At 39.1% G+C, this 19,369-nt stretch overlaps 1 protein-coding gene across 13 annotated transcripts in view; it reads left to right on the forward strand.

Moving 5' to 3' along the window:
* The window catches only part of ERC1 (ELKS/RAB6-interacting/CAST family member 1), a 282,848-nt gene that overhangs the window by 4,664 nt on the left and 258,815 nt on the right, over positions 1-19,369 (forward strand). For all 13 annotated transcript variants that reach the window (XM_033057010.1, XM_033057019.1, XM_033057014.1 and 10 more), the window contains exon 2: positions 5,079-5,912. In XM_033057010.1, the coding sequence (XP_032912901.1) occupies positions 5,244-5,912 (669 nt within the window). In that variant the 5' untranslated portion in view covers positions 5,079-5,243. The remainder of the gene's footprint in view (positions 1-5,078; positions 5,913-19,369) is intronic.

Below are 19,369 nucleotides of genomic sequence, written 5' to 3' on the forward strand. Positions count from 1 at the left end.
CTCTGTTAATGAAGCCTGATGTGTCTGCTACAGTCCTTTATCAGATTAAGATGCCTCCTGTAAAGGCTGACTTTCCTTTTATTATGAAGCTGACATGCAAAGCTTTGGTTGTGCACACAGGAGTCCATGTCACAAGGAAGTTCTGTCTTCTGGAAACTGGATCAGTGACTTCCAGTCTGCTGTTGGGAGGCTCTAGAGGTGTCCCTGAGCTGTGAGATGCACTTGCCTGCCTGCTCTGTGATCCCACTGCACTGATGCTATTGAGGAATTGTCTCCATAGATGTTGCAGTTTGTCAGCTGGTGCCATTCCCGAACAGAAATTGCAGCAAAGAAATTCACAGGACTTGCTGAAGGCTGCAGGAGTCGCTCTGAAATTCTTTTTGTTTTAAAAAATGTAGGCTGAATTTTCCCTGTGTTTCTGCAGCATGTTTGTGTGTGTTTGGTTGCTTGCTTACCTGGAAGTAGCTAATGGGCTATTAGTGTTTGTCCTGGAGTAGTGGGAGACATGAAAGGCATTATTAATTTATATGACAGAGAGATCTTCCAGAAGGTAGCAGAACTTCTATTTTAAATGACTCTTCTGTTTTCTGTCAGCTGTAGCCAGGAACACCAGCCCTCTGAGCCAGTGGTTCACATAAAATAATAGGTGTAGGAGCTGAGTGTGACAGCACTGCTAAACACATCTCATTTTATTGGATTCTTTATACTGAAGTTTGATGTTCAAGTGATCCTTCCAGAATTTCTTACATTTCTACCATGCTCCAATATAGCTTTTATTGAAAACTGACAGATGTTTTGACAAAATTCGTGTTCCTGTTCCTGCCCTCTCTAAAAAGTAAATCTCCATGAAGTTCTGCAGGTGGCTTTTTACTGTTTTTGTAGCATGCCAGATCCTGATCCTGGCATGTTTTGAGGGAAGCTGGGTTCTCCATTGCTTTTCCCTGCCTAGGACTAGGTTGTTATAATGAAACAGGTGGATTTTAGTTGTTACAGGTTGCACTGCTATGCATTTCAATGTCTGCTGCCAGATTATAAGCATTTTCCACAGTTAATGGTGTCTGTCCCTGAATGGTTTTGGACAGTCACCTGTGAGCTCAGATGACATTTTTCTTAGCTGGCACTTCAAGCAGGATATGCTGTTATCTATTTTAAAATTTTTATACTGAAAATGTGTTTGTAATTGTCCTTTTCCAAACCCTTTTCCGCAATATTGTGTAATTCTTGCCTGTTCTTTTTCTAATAGCTTTTCTTACAAATTTTCCATAATCATTAGATAGCATTTTCAACTTATGCTAAAGCAGGTCAGGTCTTTGTGCCTGTGAAGGTGCTATACCAAATATATAAAAATATTTATATATCAATAAATATATATAGATACACATAAAAAGTTTTTACGCCTTTTTTTTTTTTTTTGTCTTGGGTAAGGGTTCCTATATTGGCAGAAAAAACAAAGGTTTTTTGAAATCTACAGGAGTATTTGCCAAGGAAAGATGGTTAGTACATTTAGTACATTCACAGTTGGACATTGTTCCTTGTGGTTACCACCATCTTGCAGGGTTAAGGGATGATTTATTTATGACTAAATTTAGTCTCAGTACAAGAGGAAAATAGTAACAGTGCTGCATGTTGGCCTCATGGAAGATAAGAGACTGTACTTGTGAGATTACCAGTAAAATGCTGGTGTGAGTCAGAATATTGAAGAACTAACTTTTCTGGTTGTGATGTTATCTGGAAGAAATCTTCCATATACTTTTGTTTGGACTCTGGGAGAGAAACTGGATTTCTTTCTTTTTCCTGATTAATTGATAATGCAAAAAAAAAAAGATTTGTTTGTCACTTCTCTCACTTTGCTGTTTTCATGGTGACAGATTTTTTTTTTCCTAATGTGAATTGTATTGATATCTGCTTCTACAAGAAAGTGATATGGTCAGTGATAAATTCTACTAGAAAAAAAAGGGGGGGAAAGAAAATACTTAAGATTTATCTTGTAATTTTTTTTTTTTTAAATCTTGAACTGTGGCAAATCTGTGTCAGTGGAAATACTGAAACCAGCTGCCTGTGTGGAAGAATGTATTTAGTTAATAGTTGGAATATTCACAATTTTCAAGTCTGACAATGGTGTAGTGAAAATTTTCATTTCAAGAAAAATACTGGAGGGTTACATTTACTTGTTTCCAAAGACAGCTTTTCATCTTAATCTAATGCTTTTGTGCAAAAAGTGACTGTGGTGTAGTGCATGGCAGCAATATCAGAGTTCTTCTCCCTGAGTTTCAGCTGTGCCAGCCCTGGGAACCCTTCCATAACCCTGATCAACAGCTAACTCTATCTGTTGGCTTTCACAGCTTGAGTTATTTGGTGTTTCTGGAGCAGCAGAGAGGATGGCACAGGGTGAGTGAGCACAGGGCTGGTGTTCCCAGCTGAGGTTGCCTGGTGTTCCCTGCTGAGGACAGCTGTAGGTGGTTCCTGCACAGCACCTGCAGTGCTACCAGCTCTTCTCTGCCGCCTGGGCTTTCTGTCAAGGATAGCAGCCAAGACCTTCCATTTGTTGGAAAGTATTCAGAGTTTAACAAAATGTTTGCTGATGCAAGGAGAAGACTGTTCTCCATGGCAGATTTTCCATGTTGAGGGTGAGGAACTCTTTAGGAATGATCTAAAAACTTTTGAGCTCATCTGGTGTGTTGTTGAGGACTTGATCAGGTGATACTTCAGCAATGATGTACTTCCAGCAGCTTTTAAACTTCCTGCTTTTGGGGAGAAGTTCTCTAACTGAAACAGTTTAATGTTTTGGTTCAAGTTAAACTCATCTAAAGCTGTTAATGAGTGTTTGCCCTGATTTACTGCGGTGAGTTTTTAGCAAGTGAATTAAGTGCTGTGACTTGGATTAATTTTTAAGAGAATCCTAATGAATGCAAGCTCTCAGTGGAATGTACTTTATACTGTGTCTAAGAAATCATACCTGACTTGTTTTGAGTGCTCAAGTGGTGTCACAGCAGCAGTTTTAGTGTTCTGATATCTCAAACAGTGAGACTAGTCTGAAATAGCCTTTCTGTTTGGAAGAAGTGTTTTTCTTCCGGATCTGGGGCACAGTGTCTTGCTTATTGAAGCAACTTCAGGGGAACACTGTAGACTTTGTTGCATAGTTTATATTTCTCTACTGTTTTGCATAAAGATATGTAGTTGAAATAGAAGAAATGTAACTTGTATTAAAAAAATCCATCTGTAGGTGTTGCTTTGGCAGATAATTTCAGTTAATGCTGGTGGTTGTTTTTCCTTGGCCGATTCTTCTTTACATGTGTGCTCTAAGATATTCTGTAGCAATATTGTTGCTAGCTTTTCTTGTCATTAAAAAAAAAAAAAAACCAAACCAGAATGAGCACTTGAACATCTTGAGAACTGCTCACAAAGCAGTATCAATTTCCATAAGCTTTGTAAAATTCCTCATGCCATTGTATTTCTGTGCAATTGCGTGAAATTGGCAGAATGCTGGCTTACTCTGGTCTTGTTTTCCATTTAAAGTTCAAGGTTGAGCTAAACATTTTGAAACTATTTCTTGTATCTTTTCCTATACCAACTCATTCAGAAAGGAAAAGATGCTTTATCTTCTCTGCCTGGATTTTACTTTTTTCTTTCTATCCTTTTCCAGTATTGTTTTGCAATATTTTTTTTTCTTTCTACCTTCCACCCACTTGCACTGTTTCTACAATTTCTTTTGTAAATGTATTGCTGTTCTAATCTTTAACCTGTTTGCCCAGTTATTATCTCACAAACATGCTGGCTTGGAGAAATTTATTCCTAATATCAGGCAAGCCTGACTTGTGGGCAGAAGGGCAGGTAGATGACAGCTGGTGTCAAAGGCAAGATATTGGGATGTATTAAATGCTGCTGCTCTTTGGCTAGTGTTCTTTCATCTCATGGGATCAGGAATGTTTCATTGCTCTAGTTTTGATTTCAGTTGAGCCCAGCAGTAATATGAAATCATTTACACTGGAAAAAAACAGAGGAGGAAAAAAGTGAGAAGTGTATAGTGGGATAAGTTTTAAAATGATGTAGTTCTTGCTTCTCTGCTAGATCTTGGCCATTAACTGTGATCCCAGCCCAGAGTCCCTGTGCTAAAGAGTTTCCTGCCAGCACTTGTACAACAGCATCATATTGCACTGCAAAAATAAGGAATTCTATTGCATATGCTGCCAGAGTCCATATTTAAAGAAAAAACAGAGGGGAGAAGGAACAGCAGCAGGATGATGTCATACTGCTCTATGTTTTAAGAGGTCCCTACTCTTGTGATGTGTTATTTAATGGAATTAATCTCAGCTGGTTAAAGAGAAGTATATTTCAATTGAAATATTTTCTTAATCTGAACAAAGATTTAAGTTACATTTAATTTGAGAGAAAATAAGAATCTAGGACCAGTTTTCAGTGGAGCTATGATTCTCCTGTTCCTCTTAAGCTCGTTGGTCTCATTGCTGGGTCATGACTCCTCCTTCACATTTGCATCTGTGCTTGCTTAAGTTGTGAGGTCAGTAATGATTTCATGACTGTTGTTAGTTTTGGTTCTGACTTCTGCATTTGAAGTGGGGCTAACAGCAGTGCAAGGGAACCTGCTAGTTGAGATGATGGTCAGAGTCATTTCAGTCTGTCCTGCCTTCCCATTTGCAGGATGATTTCACAGCACAAGGGTTTAGAAACTGTGTCCTATGGCAACTGGCAGTGCTTGGAGTGGTTGTAAAATTTCGATTCTCTCTTACCCAGAAAGGTAATGGGTAAAGCATTAGGGCCAGCTGGAAATAGGGAGAAAGCTTAGATGACATCTGAAGAGTTCTGTCATGGCCAACAAAATTATGGCTTGCAGATTGATGGATTCTTTTTGCCCTCCCTCTTTAGTGTGATGATAGAAATAGAAAATAGAAAAGCAAGGATAGAAGTTTCTTTTTGAGTTGAAATATAGGGGTTTAAATAAAACATTGTTTTATTATAGTAGAATATAATCTAATGTGGTACAAACATTTGGTGATAAACTAGGTATATAATGTGTTATTTTTATTGATGAAGATTTTGATATGTTATTCTTATTGATACAGGTATGGTCCTGAACATCGTGAGCACATGACTTCAGAGATGGACAACCGGATCTGTTACAAGCTGTGATTGGCCTTAAGTTGACTTATAAACCGTTGAAGAGCTTAACAGGAATTGTCATTCCTGATTTTTTGCCTATCTGATTGCCTCACACCACCAGCTGAAGCATGTATGGAAGCGCTCGTTCTGTGGGCAAGGTGGAGCCCAGCACGCAGAGCCCAGGGCGCTCCCCGCGCCTGCCACGCTCGCCTCGCCTGGGCCACCGCCGAACCAACAGCACGGGGGGCAGCTCGGGGAGCAGTGCTGGGGGTGGCAGTGGGAAAACCCTTTCTATGGAAAACATCCAGTCCTTAAATGCTGCCTATGCCACGTCTGGCCCTATGTACCTAAGTGACCATGAGAACGTGGGTGCAGACACCCCGAAGAGCACCATGACCTTGGGCCGGTCGGGGGGGCGGCTGCCTTACGGTGTTCGGATGACTGCCATGGGCAGCAGCCCTAACATTGCCACTAGTGGAGTTGCCAGTGATACCATTGCATTTGGAGAGCACCATCTCCCCCCAGTGAGCATGGCATCCACTGTGCCTCACTCGCTGCGCCAGGCCAGGGATAACACCATCATGGATCTGCAGACGCAACTCAAGGAGGTGCTGCGGGAAAACGATCTGCTCCGCAAGGATGTGGAGGTGAAAGAAAGCAAGCTGAGTTCTTCCATGAACAGCATCAAGACCTTCTGGAGTCCTGAGCTCAAAAAGGAGAGAGCTCTGAGGAAGGATGAAGCTTCAAAAATCACCATTTGGAAGGAGCAATACAGAGTTTTGCAAGAAGAAAACCAGGTTTGTCATCTAATGTCACTGCTGTGTCGTAGCATGGTTAAATGATTTTAATAGATTTGCATGTTACACTTAAGCAGCTAAATTAGATTGGTGCTTTTCTTGGGTAATTGATGTGGGTAAGGTGTGTTTTCAACTTGCAAGCCTGTTTTTAGGTGTTTCTTGTCAGACTGGTAAACTACCTCGAGTGGTCATTATTCCTTGGGTGTCATGTGATTTCCACCCCCAAGACTGATCATAACCACTCGGTTTCCTTTTGGAAGTATTTATTCTGTTGATAATTAATATTTCTGTGCTGTTTACCTCTGGGAACCTCTCTGAGATGCAGAATGTACTAACTGCTGACCCCCAGTATAACTGAACTGTTGCCAAATGTTGACAGATTGCCATTAAAAACAAAGTTAAGGTTATACTCGCTGGTATTTAGAGTTAAAACCTACAGTTTTCACAAACAGTTATGAATTGTGTTCTTGGCTACTTTTAAACAACACTGTTCAATACATGCCTGTAATTCTTTTGTCATAAACTGTGGATATGTTGTTATGCAACTATTCTAAAGCACCCTGCAGGTTTTTTTGTAGTGGTCTGGCAAGTTCCAGAATAGGCAGAAGAACAGACAGTCTCAGGTGTTTAGTCTTGAGCATCTTAAAAGCATCTCCAAATTAAAATAAAATGTAGAGGTTGGTTAAAATTGAGGTCTCTTTGTAGTTAGTTCTACTGATTAAAAGCTTTCTGAAAGTTCTCCCATCTAGATCTCCTTGCTACCTTAGTCCTGAAGTAAATATTTGCCTTTGAATGAGTGTCCTGCTATTCAGTTTTTTCTGGCCAAATGAGAGCTCAGCACCTCTCTGGACTGTCAGGTAAAAAAACATCACTGTTCTTATAGAAAACAGACCCAGTGTCCAACTCCAGAAGTCCAGATGTCAGCTTTCATCATGACAGAATTGCTTTCCCTGTTGAGCTTTCGAAGTGTCTGAGCACATTTAATGCAAGTTCCCATAATTCAGATGTGACCATGATCTTGCAGCTGTTAAGGTGTAGTTGCTATTTTAGGCAGTGCTTTTTGTGAGATTGCTTTAGAAGGTGAAGGGGTGAGGGTGATGCTGGAGACAAGGGTAGTGCTGGTAGTGCTTGTTGTACTCCCAGGTAGCCTGTCTGAAATAGTGAATTACTTTGGTTAGTGATTAGTCTACTACATAGAACCTGTCTGCAGTTTTCTTTTAACTTTTTTAAGAGCCTGAGTTGAAGAAAGTTGCTTTTCCTGAGATAGTGTGAAATCATTTCATGAACTTGTCATTTAGCTTTATAACTGTATTCTTACCAAATGGTAAAGTACCACAATGTGGGACTTGTTAAGGTGTGTGACACTTTGTCTTCATTTACTTATGTCATCCTGAAATGCAGAAAACCTGAAGTTAAATAATTTTTGTTGCAAAGGTAGGATTTCTTTAGGAGCAGGAATGCAATGAAAATTTTAGTTATAATGGTGCAGTACCAGGATAACAAATGTCTGGAATACCAATCACTCAACTTTTCTGGTGTTCTTTGTATTTCAGTTGCAGGTAAGTCTTTTAATTCTAAAATTCTTTACATTTTTGGCCATGTTTTCATATTGAAGAGACTGTCTTGGAATATGATAACATTTTTCTGAAAACTGTTTTGACATTTGAGTATGCTTTGGAAATCTTGCAAGGAAAATGCCAGGAATCCATGGTTTAGAACGGATTAAACAATTACTAAACATGAATACATTAGCTAACAGTGTTTTCTCCATCTTAGATTTTTTTTGTCTTTCCTTTATCCCCTAATTAAACATTACAGATATTTCTAGGCTGCTGTTCTCTAGGCAATGCGTGTAATTACTACCGCACTGGTAGAGTTGTAGAACTTTGGTCCAAAAGTAAGAAGGGTGCAGTTTAAAAGTAAAGGGGTATTATTGCATTGAGAATGCTAATTGATAGATTATAGTTAGCTAACTGTGTGTCCTAATTAAATTCTGAATTTATTGTGTCTTCTATAGCCTTTTGCAGTTGGGCTCTTCAGCTGGAAGATCAGTTTAATAGGATTTTCTGTAATTAAACAGACTTCTCTGTTTAAATTCTGAACATGGAATTTCCCAGATCTGTTGGGGGACCAGAAAGTATCTTCATTACCCCCTCAGCCTCCTTCTAAAATGAGTTCCAGTATAATTGCAGGAGATGGAGTTTTAGACTTAGTTAGGAGTATTTCAGCACATCACTTTGGAAAAAGACTTCTTGCACGTGCAGTCCTTGTGCTTTTATATAAAGTTTGTCTCAGATCAGTTGTACTATTAAAAATTGACTCAAGCTCATGGAGCCAAGATGCTTGCTGACTCATGCCATTATCTGATAGTCATCTCAGTCTATTTCCTGTGGTCACAGCTCTTTATTCTTCTACACACACTTGACTGTCCCTGATTGTATTGCTGTTCTTGTCACCTCAGATTGAGTGATTGAGTTGCCCCTTGGGTTTGGGAGTTGTTAAAAGTACCTGAATATTGCTACTTCGGCCTTCTGTGAGTAAATGCACGGTGTCTTGAGTTTCCTTGTCTTTCTTCTTAACAAATAAATGTATTGCTTGTTGATTTCCAGGAAATTTTCTGGATTCAGTAAAGCTCTGCTACCTATCCCAAGGCAGTCACAACCTTTTGGTTGTCCTTTGAGGGCAGTAGGTAGGAGGGATATCTTGGATATAATCCTGAGAATGCCATGCTCATGGTCTCTGTAGCTCTCACGTGGGTGGGCAGTCCTGCAGTCTTGCCCAGATGTTGGTCTTTTCCCCAGTTGTGCAACACAGCTGGATTTATCAGCTGCTCTGAGCAAATGCTACAGCTGGGGAGTGGAGCTTCGTTTTCATCCTTCTTTACTGATCCTGAAGAGACAGAAAATCCTTTCTTTTCATAAATGGGGAATGTCATTGAAAGCTCTCTTTGAAGAACTCTAAACTAAACATGGAAAGTATTCCTGTAGTTGACACAGATCCTTGGAAAAACACGACAGTTTTCAGTGCAGTGTGGATGACTTAACCAATCATTCTTTGCAAGAAGCCCGGAGGAGAGTGCAAATGATTGCTCAGTTATGCAAACCTATGCATATTCAAGGAGGAATTGATGAAACCAGTAAACAGGAGTTTGGTTTTGGCGTGGTATCACTCTCCTTAGCGTGCTTTAGTGGAAGCTGTATTTTTCCGAGTTGAAAAATAATTTTTTTTCAATGTATGTGGTTTAAAGTTTCCCTGGAAACCTCTTCATCAGAAGCCAGAAGAGGAAAGCAAAGACAGTATGTTTTGCACCATGATAGAAATAATTTGCCTAGAGATGGGGTGGTTGGTGGAGTGACGTGAAACTCAAGGACAGAGGAATTCCTCGCAGTTGAAACTTGCTTATGGCAAGGTGGTGCCTTAAAATAAGTAGTGCAATGCAGATTTGGTGCCTAATGCCCTGCATTGAAATTTCCCAGATTTGACTGATCTACTTTTAAGATAAAATTTGTTTCAGCTAAAATAGTGTGGTAGTGCTGAAAAATACTTTTTACTTTGATGCATTTCTGTGGTCTTTCTGTGGTTAGAGACCTTGGATGTCTGAGTCAGAGAGTTTAACCAAGAAAATATTTCTGAAAGGAATTTCACCTGGCTTGGGGTAAGCACTTGAAGAACATTGTACTTTATTGTGATGGATGTATTCCAGCATTTCACCAGCATTCTTCTCCAGAGTCAGAACTATTTTCCATTTCTTAGTAGTGTGCAATGAGCGTCTCACTTTGAAAAATGTACTTGTCCATGTGTTTACCTCTTAAATATATTGGGTGCTGCTGTTATGAGACTGACTGAGCTTCTAAAGAGTACACTCTCTCTCTGAAAATCAGATCGATTCTCACTTCTAAATCGGTTTAATTTTTTTTCGATTATGTATTAATTTTTTTTTTTATGTCTTAGTGCTGTGTCATTCTGTTACTAGCCCCATTCCTGAGTTGGTTATTAGTTGATGGAAACGCTAAGTTTTCTTCCATTCTGGGTGTTTAATTGTGCAATATATGGTTCCATAGGCATTGCTTAAAAGCATTCTCTTTATCCCAGAGTATTGCATTTAAATAGTTCCTTCAGTGGCAGATACCTGTTGGCTCTCTAGTATTCTGCCAGCTTTAAGATTCCTTCTGTCTTTGCCCAGCTGCAGCATGAAATTGCAATTCGGTTCTTTTTCAGAATAAGTCAAAACTAACTCCTCAATTGTGCTTGGTATCTGAAGCATTTATTAAGTTGTAGCACTTTGTAACGACCTCAGAAATTGTCATGTGATCACCCAAGAAAACACCCTGTCTTCTCACTTTCAATTCTGGAGGGCAATAAAACTAGACATTTTGTGGTTATCTGTATTCCCCAAGACTCCTTTTGTCCTATGTTTCCTGTTGAGGTGGAATCTAATACCTTGGGTTGCTTTGAGCTGCAGCATAGGCTGAACAGCTGCTGTCTACTTGATTGATTAAAAATATAAGGGGAATAGTACCAACTTAAAAGCAGCTTGGAATAAAAAAAAGGTGACGTCAGTGGTACTGTTGAACTTAGTAGTTTAACTGTGCTTTTTTTGCTGGTAAGTTGGAGCAGGCATTAGTTTAAATTCAGCAGAACTTAGAGCAGACTCTCTGTTTAATTCTTTTTCTAATATGTATTGAGTCTGTTCAGATATTACACTCCTAACTAACTGCCTAGGGTGGCAGTGTGTTATTCCAACATTCAGAGTTTATATTCCTGAAAAGTCTTGTCTGTAATGCTATATTTCTCTAGCAGCCATCATTCCTTTCAGCATTGTTGTATTTGTGGTATTTGAGTTAGTAATTTTTTTCCCTTAAGTGTTCTTGCTTTCTAAAGTATGAAATAGGTGGTTTGAAACTGTGTAAGGCTTCCTCTTTCTTAGTCACCCAGTGAACAGTCAGCAATGATAGATGATGGCAATAGTGCAGGGGTGCTCCTCCATTACAGGTGTTTTCTGCTGATGTTACAGCTTTCCAGTGCCAAATCCACAATTCTCATGTGTTGCCTTGCTCTATCTGGTATTATTTTAAGTAGAAAGGAGAGGAGCACTTTAGGTGGAACTGCCAGACCATGGAAAAAAAAGACTGTAGTTGTGCTGGTTCCAGGACCAAAAACTGAAATAGAGCTTTTAAAAAACTCTTTTCAATTTGGTGATACTAGGAAGCCTCAGAGATATTAAGATGGTCAGCAGAGTGGGCCACCATGACTGAACTGTTAGTTTGGAAAGAACAAGATTTTTTCAGCCAAGTAGGTTTCTAGGATATTCATAAAAGTCCATTTAATTCTTAAGACATCAGTAAGACAGAGGAACTATTGTACTTGGGATAAATATTTGTATATCTGTATACTCTGAGATAAAAGTTTGATACTGAAGGAGTTTAGAGGGGACATTTCTGTACTCTGAAAGTAGTATGTTGGATAACTCATGAATAGTTAGTAATTGAAGAAAAAGACATTGCAAAATGACACTTAAGGCTCAGCTGGCAGGAGGGGAATGAATAAGAGAATTAACTTGGTAGTACTCTAAATGTTCCAGTACAGAACTCCTTTGAATATATTTTCTGTATACACTCATGTTTGGGGGACACAATGAAACAGCAGAGTTTTCAGTAGTGATTTGTGGTGATTTGAGATCCTCAACAGAAATCAGATTACAACTGCTTGCCAGCAGGTAGCATAGCTATTGAGGATTACAGGTTTTTTCCTTGAATGGATAATGCTTTATAGTTTTTCTGTATAATTTTTGACGTAATCTGTTGAACACACGGAAAAATGGCTGCATTTGGTAAATGTAGTGGATCATAATTACATCTCCATTTTTTCTGAAGATAACAATCAATAGACTTTCAAAGAAAATCTTTTCAGCAAAACTTAGTTTCATAACCCACAAAGTCTTCATAATTATGGTTTTGCATGGTATTTTCAGTTTGATATTGGTTCTCTTGGAAAGGTCAGAGTCACCATCTGTAATGGAAAAAATAGAAGGACAAAGTGTATTTAGTTTCCTTCTGTAGTGGTACTGGTTGTTCTAAGTGACTGCTTAGTGCTTGCAGTAGCAGCACCTTGGACTGTGAAGCAGAAAGGGGGTGTTTGGTTTTATTGGCAGGCTTGAGAAGCAGATAGCAACTCAAGCTTTTGTAAAATGCCATTGGATCTCAGAGATCTTAGTAAATCACAAAACCCCCTCCTTGATTTAGTGATGATTTGGCTTCCAAAGAATATTAATTAGTCTGTTTTTGTTAATTATCCTGAGAAAATTTATTTTTTTTTCCTATTACAAACCTTGGATTACACACTAAAAACTTCTGTACTGTTTGGGGGAAATTGAGGCATTCCAGTTTTTTGCAATTGTGAAGGCAGCATTGACATTTAAACCATGAAGAAAAGAAAGGAAGTACCTTCTACCAATATTTAAGTATTTGAAGAGATCTCATGATATTTTTTATCAGTTGACCCCCATTAAGAAAGGTTTCTTACAGATTCACCCCAGAAAAGATTGTATTCTTTAAAGAAAAAACAACTCACAATGCTCCAAACAAACTACCTCCCCAAAAAAACTTCAACCCAAACCCCAAAACAAACCAATCAGAAAAAGAACTCCCAACCCCCCAAAAGCATAAAATAGTCTTGTATTTCATGTGTGCTCCCCAAAATGAGCATGATCATGGCACAGAACACCATCATGACTTTTTCTACTGGTCATTGCTTTAGAAATCAGAGGAGTTAAACTTCAGTATAACAGTTACAGGAATAAATACCATGTGACTGCCTTCTTCAGTTTAATTTTAGCAACTTCATTTGTAAACTGGAATGCTAAGTAATCTACTATCATCAGTAAACCTAAAGAGCTTGATGCTTGTTGTTTTTAAGCTGTTTGTTGAGCTGTGTACAAGGTTTTAAAATTAATTTCTTATTCCTGATGCTATTTAAATGATGAGGGTGTGTGAGCAGTGGACTACTTTTGCTCTTCCCTGAGTGGGAGCTACTGGTCCAGGATCCCTTAAAACAGAGGGAACAACGTAGTCCTTGCTGCTCTGTGCTGCATGCAATTCCTGTTAAGGACTGCTTTTAAAATCTAATGAGTGTTATCACCATTTTGGCAAATAAATAATACAAACCAACAAGGGTGAGCAACTGGTTGAAGGCAGTTAGGTTCTCCCAGAATTTGATTTCACAACATCAAAAAGAATTTGAAGGCAGCGTGTAGATTTGTAATCATCTCAGGCAGTTCATTGCAAGCATGCAAAATGACATCAGGTCATGGAGTAATGACTTCCTGAATTTTTGAAGGTGTAACACAAAATACACTTTTTTATTGAGGGAGGAAGGAAGGGATTGAGATCAGCTGTCCAGTGGAAAGATATTTTTTGATGCTGTATGAATGTGGTAGAGAAGTAAAAAATGAATTTTACTTTAAGGTGCTTTGTTTAATACCTGTGCCTCTATGATATTTGCACTGTAATCAGGTTCTGTAGTGTGTTGTTATGCATTTCTGTTTCTGCACTGGTACCCCGTCCTGCTTCAGTGGGCTTGAGAGAGAGGCAGGGTGACAGGCTAACTTTGGCAAAACAAGCCAAGTAATAAGTGCCAGTCCAAAATTAATTCTCCCTGGTATCTCTATCAGATGCATTTTTTCCCTGGCCAATACATACAGTGTCATCAAGTTCTCATGAGCAGCTCTGGAGGAGCAAGCACTTCACTGAAGAGTCTTTCACTGCCTAAAACATTTCACAGATGCAACCTTCCACATGAGACAGTAGGCTTGACATTGACGTAAAGGATTTTTTTGGATCCTTCTTATCAAATGATCAGGTACCAGCTACCTTGGGTGGTAAAATTTTGTGAGCAGATGGTCGTCTAATTATATGTGCATGTGGAGTCCAAGGAATATGGGGCCACAGACTTCTTGTTATGCTTCTTGTCACTTGTTTCTGAGATTAAAGCAAGTCAGCACATGAACTGCCATCATTCAGAGATTAAAATCTTATTTCTTCATATACTTTGTACAGTATCTGTTTCTTCCATAGTAGTTGATTGCTCCTGGCATTAATACAGATTATTAATATATGTTAATATATATAATATGTATGTATATATATGCACCCCCACACAAATATTACTCTTTTAAAATGCAGTATGGTGAGGCTTATGTACCTTTTTTCCTTACAGGAATCATGACATTCTGAGTGATGATTGATTTTTAGTGGAATCATATGTCAGATGACAAATACTTGTTTTTTGACTGAGGGAAGGGAAAAGCTTTCTGAACATTTGTTTGTGTTGTAGCATATTGACTTTGAGCAATCTTGTACCTACAGGTTCTTGTCTCAGGCTTAACGTATTGTTAGACTTGTTTTTTTTTTTAATTTTACTGGTGGCATAATTTATTAGGCTACACGTTGTAAGTGGGTATCAGTTCTTGCATGAGCAGAAACAAACCATGAGGCAACAGAAGTAACTTGAGCTAGGTGGAGCTTTCCTTGTTACAGGTACGCACACAGCCTATTGCAGCATCTGACCTCACTGCCAGCAGCTTCCACCAGGCTGATCTTGTCTCTCTTTGGAGGGATGGGAACATTTAAACATTTAACATTTGGTTTGCTGAAGGATTCAGAGCATCATACCAAAGCTGTTAAAATATTACAAATGTCAGCGTCATCACAACTAAGAAACACAAACCTGTTTGGAAAGTAAAATGTCACTGTGGAAGATAGTACCCCTCCACAGTCAGTTAATGCCTTGGGTTTGATTTACAGGAGCAGTTGATTGATGAGAAAGAGACATGCTCTGTTAGAGTGGTCATACTTTTGGATTTGGCTTTGAGTAAAAATTTACATGAAGTTCTGAAAGGTTTTTTGGCTTCTGTGGCAAGAGGTTTCAGTATTTTTGTTGGATGATAGAAGGGCATCTGTGAAGAGGGTGACAAAAGCTTTAGGCTAAGAAGTAATGCTAATATCTGAAATGATGGATCTCAGAATAATCCTGGAAAAAGGAAATGTGCAGAAAATAAGCAGAATAAAGGCTTTTAAATAGATTATTGGGAAATGTTGTGCCCTGCACTGGAGATATAGGAGGTAACTGCCTTATTTTCCTCAGCTGGGTAAATGTGGAGAATAAGATTCTTCAGTGATTCATTATTCAGTTTGGGAGTGCCAATGACAGTGTTGTGATTACTGGACCCACCTTAGTTAAATATCTGTATTCCAGTGTTTTTCTGGTTGTGCTGCTCAGTAACTAATGAGAAGGGAGAGGACAGAGGTAAAAATCCAGATAATTTTTTGATCTCATCAACTATGGCATGTTTGTGTGGCTTACATTAGCATAACAAATTTAGGTACTCTTCTGAAATCGTCCTTTATTGTGCACACAGGTTAATTCTAACAGGTACTGTTGCTTGTGAGGATTAATAATTTGTCCAAAAGTGGTTGTACAAAAGGCCTACAACCATAGGTGTACTTCTTTTTTTTTTTTTTTTTCTTTGAGGGTAGAGGAATTTCCCAATCTTCATCATCCTGTCCATCTGTTAAGTCCAATTATTCTGTTTGTGGAAGCTTTGATTTGGAGGACAGCATTTAAACCTTTTTCCTTCAGCTGGTGTCTGATGGGTCAGGTTTGGCCATGTGGTTGTGAGCCTGTTAATGTGTAACCAGTTTAATAGATCTGAGTACTTAGTTACTCAAAGGAGGGACCTTTCTAAGAAACCATACGTATAGTTTCATATGAGAAAGTCAATAGTGTGCTCTATATGTGCAGTCAACAGCATTTTTTATGGGTGAAGGAAAATGAACTCAGTCATTTTATGATCCTCTTTGCAGGGATGTGTTTAGACTTTCTCATCACTTCACTATGACTGTAATATTCCAAAATATGGAGTTATCTGCAGTAACTTTGTTGGGGGGAGGGAACCTGAAAAATCACCTTGCAATAAACGGAGTAATACAGATTTTTCTTGACAGAGAACAATTTTGTAGGAACCAGCAGGTGGTTTTGATCAGAAAAGTTTTTAAGAAGCATGCATTGGCCAGGATTTGTTCGAAGGTCTGTGCACATACTTGACCAAAGAGTTGAAATAGGTGTGGGTACTGCTGAGTGTGCCCAGGTTATGATTTAAAATACTTTTTGCTGTTGAGTAACATCCTAGTGAGAATCTTATACTACTTCCTCTACTAAATAGCCCCTTGTTGTAAGCCACTTTAGTTGGAAATTGGGTACCTTCAAATGACTTTTACAAAACCGTTCTTATTTTGTTTGAACTTTTGGTTGTAAGTCCCTAAATATGTTTACCACTTAGTTTAAAACTGGGCTTTGCACTTATCATACAACAGTTGAGCAAGTGGTTGTACTGCTGGTATGTCCTCTTTCCTCCATCTTCCAGGAGTAAGATTCAAAATCCAATGCTTGTGACTCAAAGGGCGTTCCAAGTTGTAGTTTCTATCCAATAAAAGCTTTTTTTCTTTCTTTTTCTAGCAGCGCTGGGAGTGCATTCAAGACTTGCCTTCTAAAACTGCATGCTGTGTTTTCTCAATGCAGAATCCATTTAGCCTGTACATATTAAAAAAATGATTCCTCTCCTCCTTTCCATTTGGTTGAATTAGCTCAGATCTGTGTGCTTTTGAGAGTCCTAAGGTCTGTCTCCTTTCTGACTGTGTGAGAATTGTCATTCATTTATGTTTAGCATCCCTTTTCTGTTAATTAACTTCTAGTGTTTCATGTCGAGCTTCTTTAATCTGAAAGTCTGGGAATTTGTGGACAAAATCATTAATTCCCTTTCTTTTATACTTAATATGGTTGTTAATGTTTCTTTGTGAATTGCTGAATGCTAGACAGTCTTTGAAGATTGATCTAGGAAAAGTGGCTCTGTACTTCACAGGTTGAGCTTGTTAGCAGGTGATTTGTTGCAGAAGGACCTGATTATTAAAGACAGACAGTAGTTGATGCTGTGACACCTTCGTATGCACTGCATATAGTTGTGCTGATTAACACTTGAGTGAGGGCATTCATTTTAGTAGTGTACCAACAACAAGGTGAACATGCTATACAGGCTTGTCCATAGCTGCAAGTGCTGGCTTGCTGCTGAGCACTAAATTTTCTGAAACTCTACTCTGTCCAGCAGAACTTCATGAATAGCAGACCTCACTACAAAAATGCAGAAGAACTATTTTTTTCTTAAAAGTGGATTATTTTACCTCAATATTTTTATATTGTCACTGCTTTTTAAGGGGGGAAGATGCTCTTTTTTTCCTTTTTCTTTTTTTTTTCTCACTGTATGGATATTTCTACCCTTAATCTTTCATTCAGCCAGGATTCTGTTGTTGCTGTTTAAGCTATGAAAATCAGTGGTGCCTACCTTTTTATTCATAGCTATATGTATTGCAAACAGCAGTGGAATTTAACTTGTAAAACTTGTTACCCTTTTGGAGTGATGGTAGTCTCTGGAGTGGATTGGGCATATTGGCACACAGCAGAATGACTGTTAAGGTATTTTGTAATTGAAAGGCAGAACATGACTACCTGATTTTGGTGTTTTATAATCTCAGTTAGTTCAAAAGTAACTGGCTGAGGTTCTACCTTGTGTAACTGCTACTTTGCATCCCTTGTATGCTGTGTGATAAACCTGAATTACAAGTAATGACAGTGTGTTAGTACTTCCAAGTTACAAAACTTCTGTAAATGCCATAAAGAGATGTAGTTTCCAGTAGAAAACACTGTCCTTTTAATCTGTGTTAACATGCTCTGAATTAACATCTCGGTTATTTTCAGAATTTTGTCTATCATGTCAGGTTTTTTGTCATTAAGAGGTGCTATTAACCGGTATGTTTGATAGCACTTTTAACAGGTGCCATTAAATCCAGATGATAGGAGCTTATCTAAAACATGAAGTATAATGTATTAGAGAAGTATTTTTATTAGAATTAAATGATTGTAGCATCATGTACAGTATTTAATTTTTAGCTAAAATGGATATTTTTTTCTTACCAAATAATTTCATCTCTTGTATTCTTTTGGGCTGGTTTCCTCTTGCTTGAGCCCATTTCCTTTGTTTCTGCCCTACAGCACTGGGCTGGCTGTTGGGAGATGAGTAGCAAAATTGTTTTAATGTCATTTTTGATGTTGGAATCATTTAAATTGCACAATTTCAGTTTTGTGCAACAGGTTATGCCCTAAGGCACACACACTTCATGTATCCAAGCTTCTTGTTTACATGGTGTTGTGGGTTGGCGAGGTTTAGAAATTTTTTCCCATTATTATGTTAAGCTAGCCGGGATGGCTCTCCTATTAGCCGTTAAGAGCTGGAGACCAAGGACTACTTGAAGCAATGATGGCCCATTAGGGAAAGGTGGAGTCCTGCTTTTGTCTTCGGCAAGTAAGAGGACACTGGGGGTAGGAGAACTACACAGCTCGCCGGCCGAACTGGAGGAGAGAGGTTCCGTTTCTCCTGTTGGGATCAGGCTTCTTGGATTTGGACTGCTAAAGTTTTCTGCTTCCTCTGAACAACTGGGAACTGGGACGCCCACGGTGAGCAGAGTTTCCTTCCTCTCACCCTTTTCTTCCACCTGGGGTGGTGAGGCCACCTGGCCCCCTCCCCTGCCCCTGCAGCAGCCGCGACTAAGAAGCCGCCCGCCCTGGTCCATCGGAGAGTCATCGGTGACTGACAAAGGGACTGGGACTGAATTCCATTCTGTTCTGTCACTGTTTTTTTTCTTTCGTATAGCTGATGCTGTTTTTGTTTGTCTTATAAATATTTCAGTAAAGAACTGTTATTCCCAACCTATACCTTTTTAGTGCCTGCGAGTTCCTGAATTCCCTTTTCCTGGCAATACTGTCCCTTTAAACCTGGACAGATTTTGGCGCCCGAACGTGTGGCAGGAGGTTAAGGAATAACAGTTCTTCGGTTGCCTGAGACTGGTTTTTTTTTTTGTGTGTGCTAGCAACATGTGGTCCAGTTTAATCTGGTTTGGGCTGCACGTGTTCATACATGTATATCTCCCATTTGCAAACCCTTACATAAGCATGGGCCCTGTAACTAAGGCTACTGTAACTGTTATCGAACTTGCTTTATGGGTTGATAAGGTGAGGAATTCATGGATTTTTAACTTCCTTTGGACGGCGGGTACATGGATTCAGGGATACCACACACTAAATGCATGTTTTTGGGATTACTTTAATAATGGCACCTACTGTGAGGGAATAACACCAGGGGAAATTTTCTCCCAACCCCTCACCCAAATTTTTGGGTCTACCCCACCAGTTTTTGAAGGGTTCAGATTTCCTCTGAATGCTAATGATATCGTACAGTGGCTGGTGTTACTGATAGGCTTGTCCTATTTAACATTAAGAGATAACGGGGGATTGAGCTGGATAACAACTCTGATACCTACTCCAGGAAATAGGGGTGCTGCCCCAGAGCCTGA

Source organism: Catharus ustulatus, chromosome 4, assembly GCF_009819885.2.
Source record: "Catharus ustulatus isolate bCatUst1 chromosome 4, bCatUst1.pri.v2, whole genome shotgun sequence".
Lineage (NCBI taxonomy): Eukaryota > Metazoa > Chordata > Aves > Passeriformes > Turdidae > Catharus > Catharus ustulatus.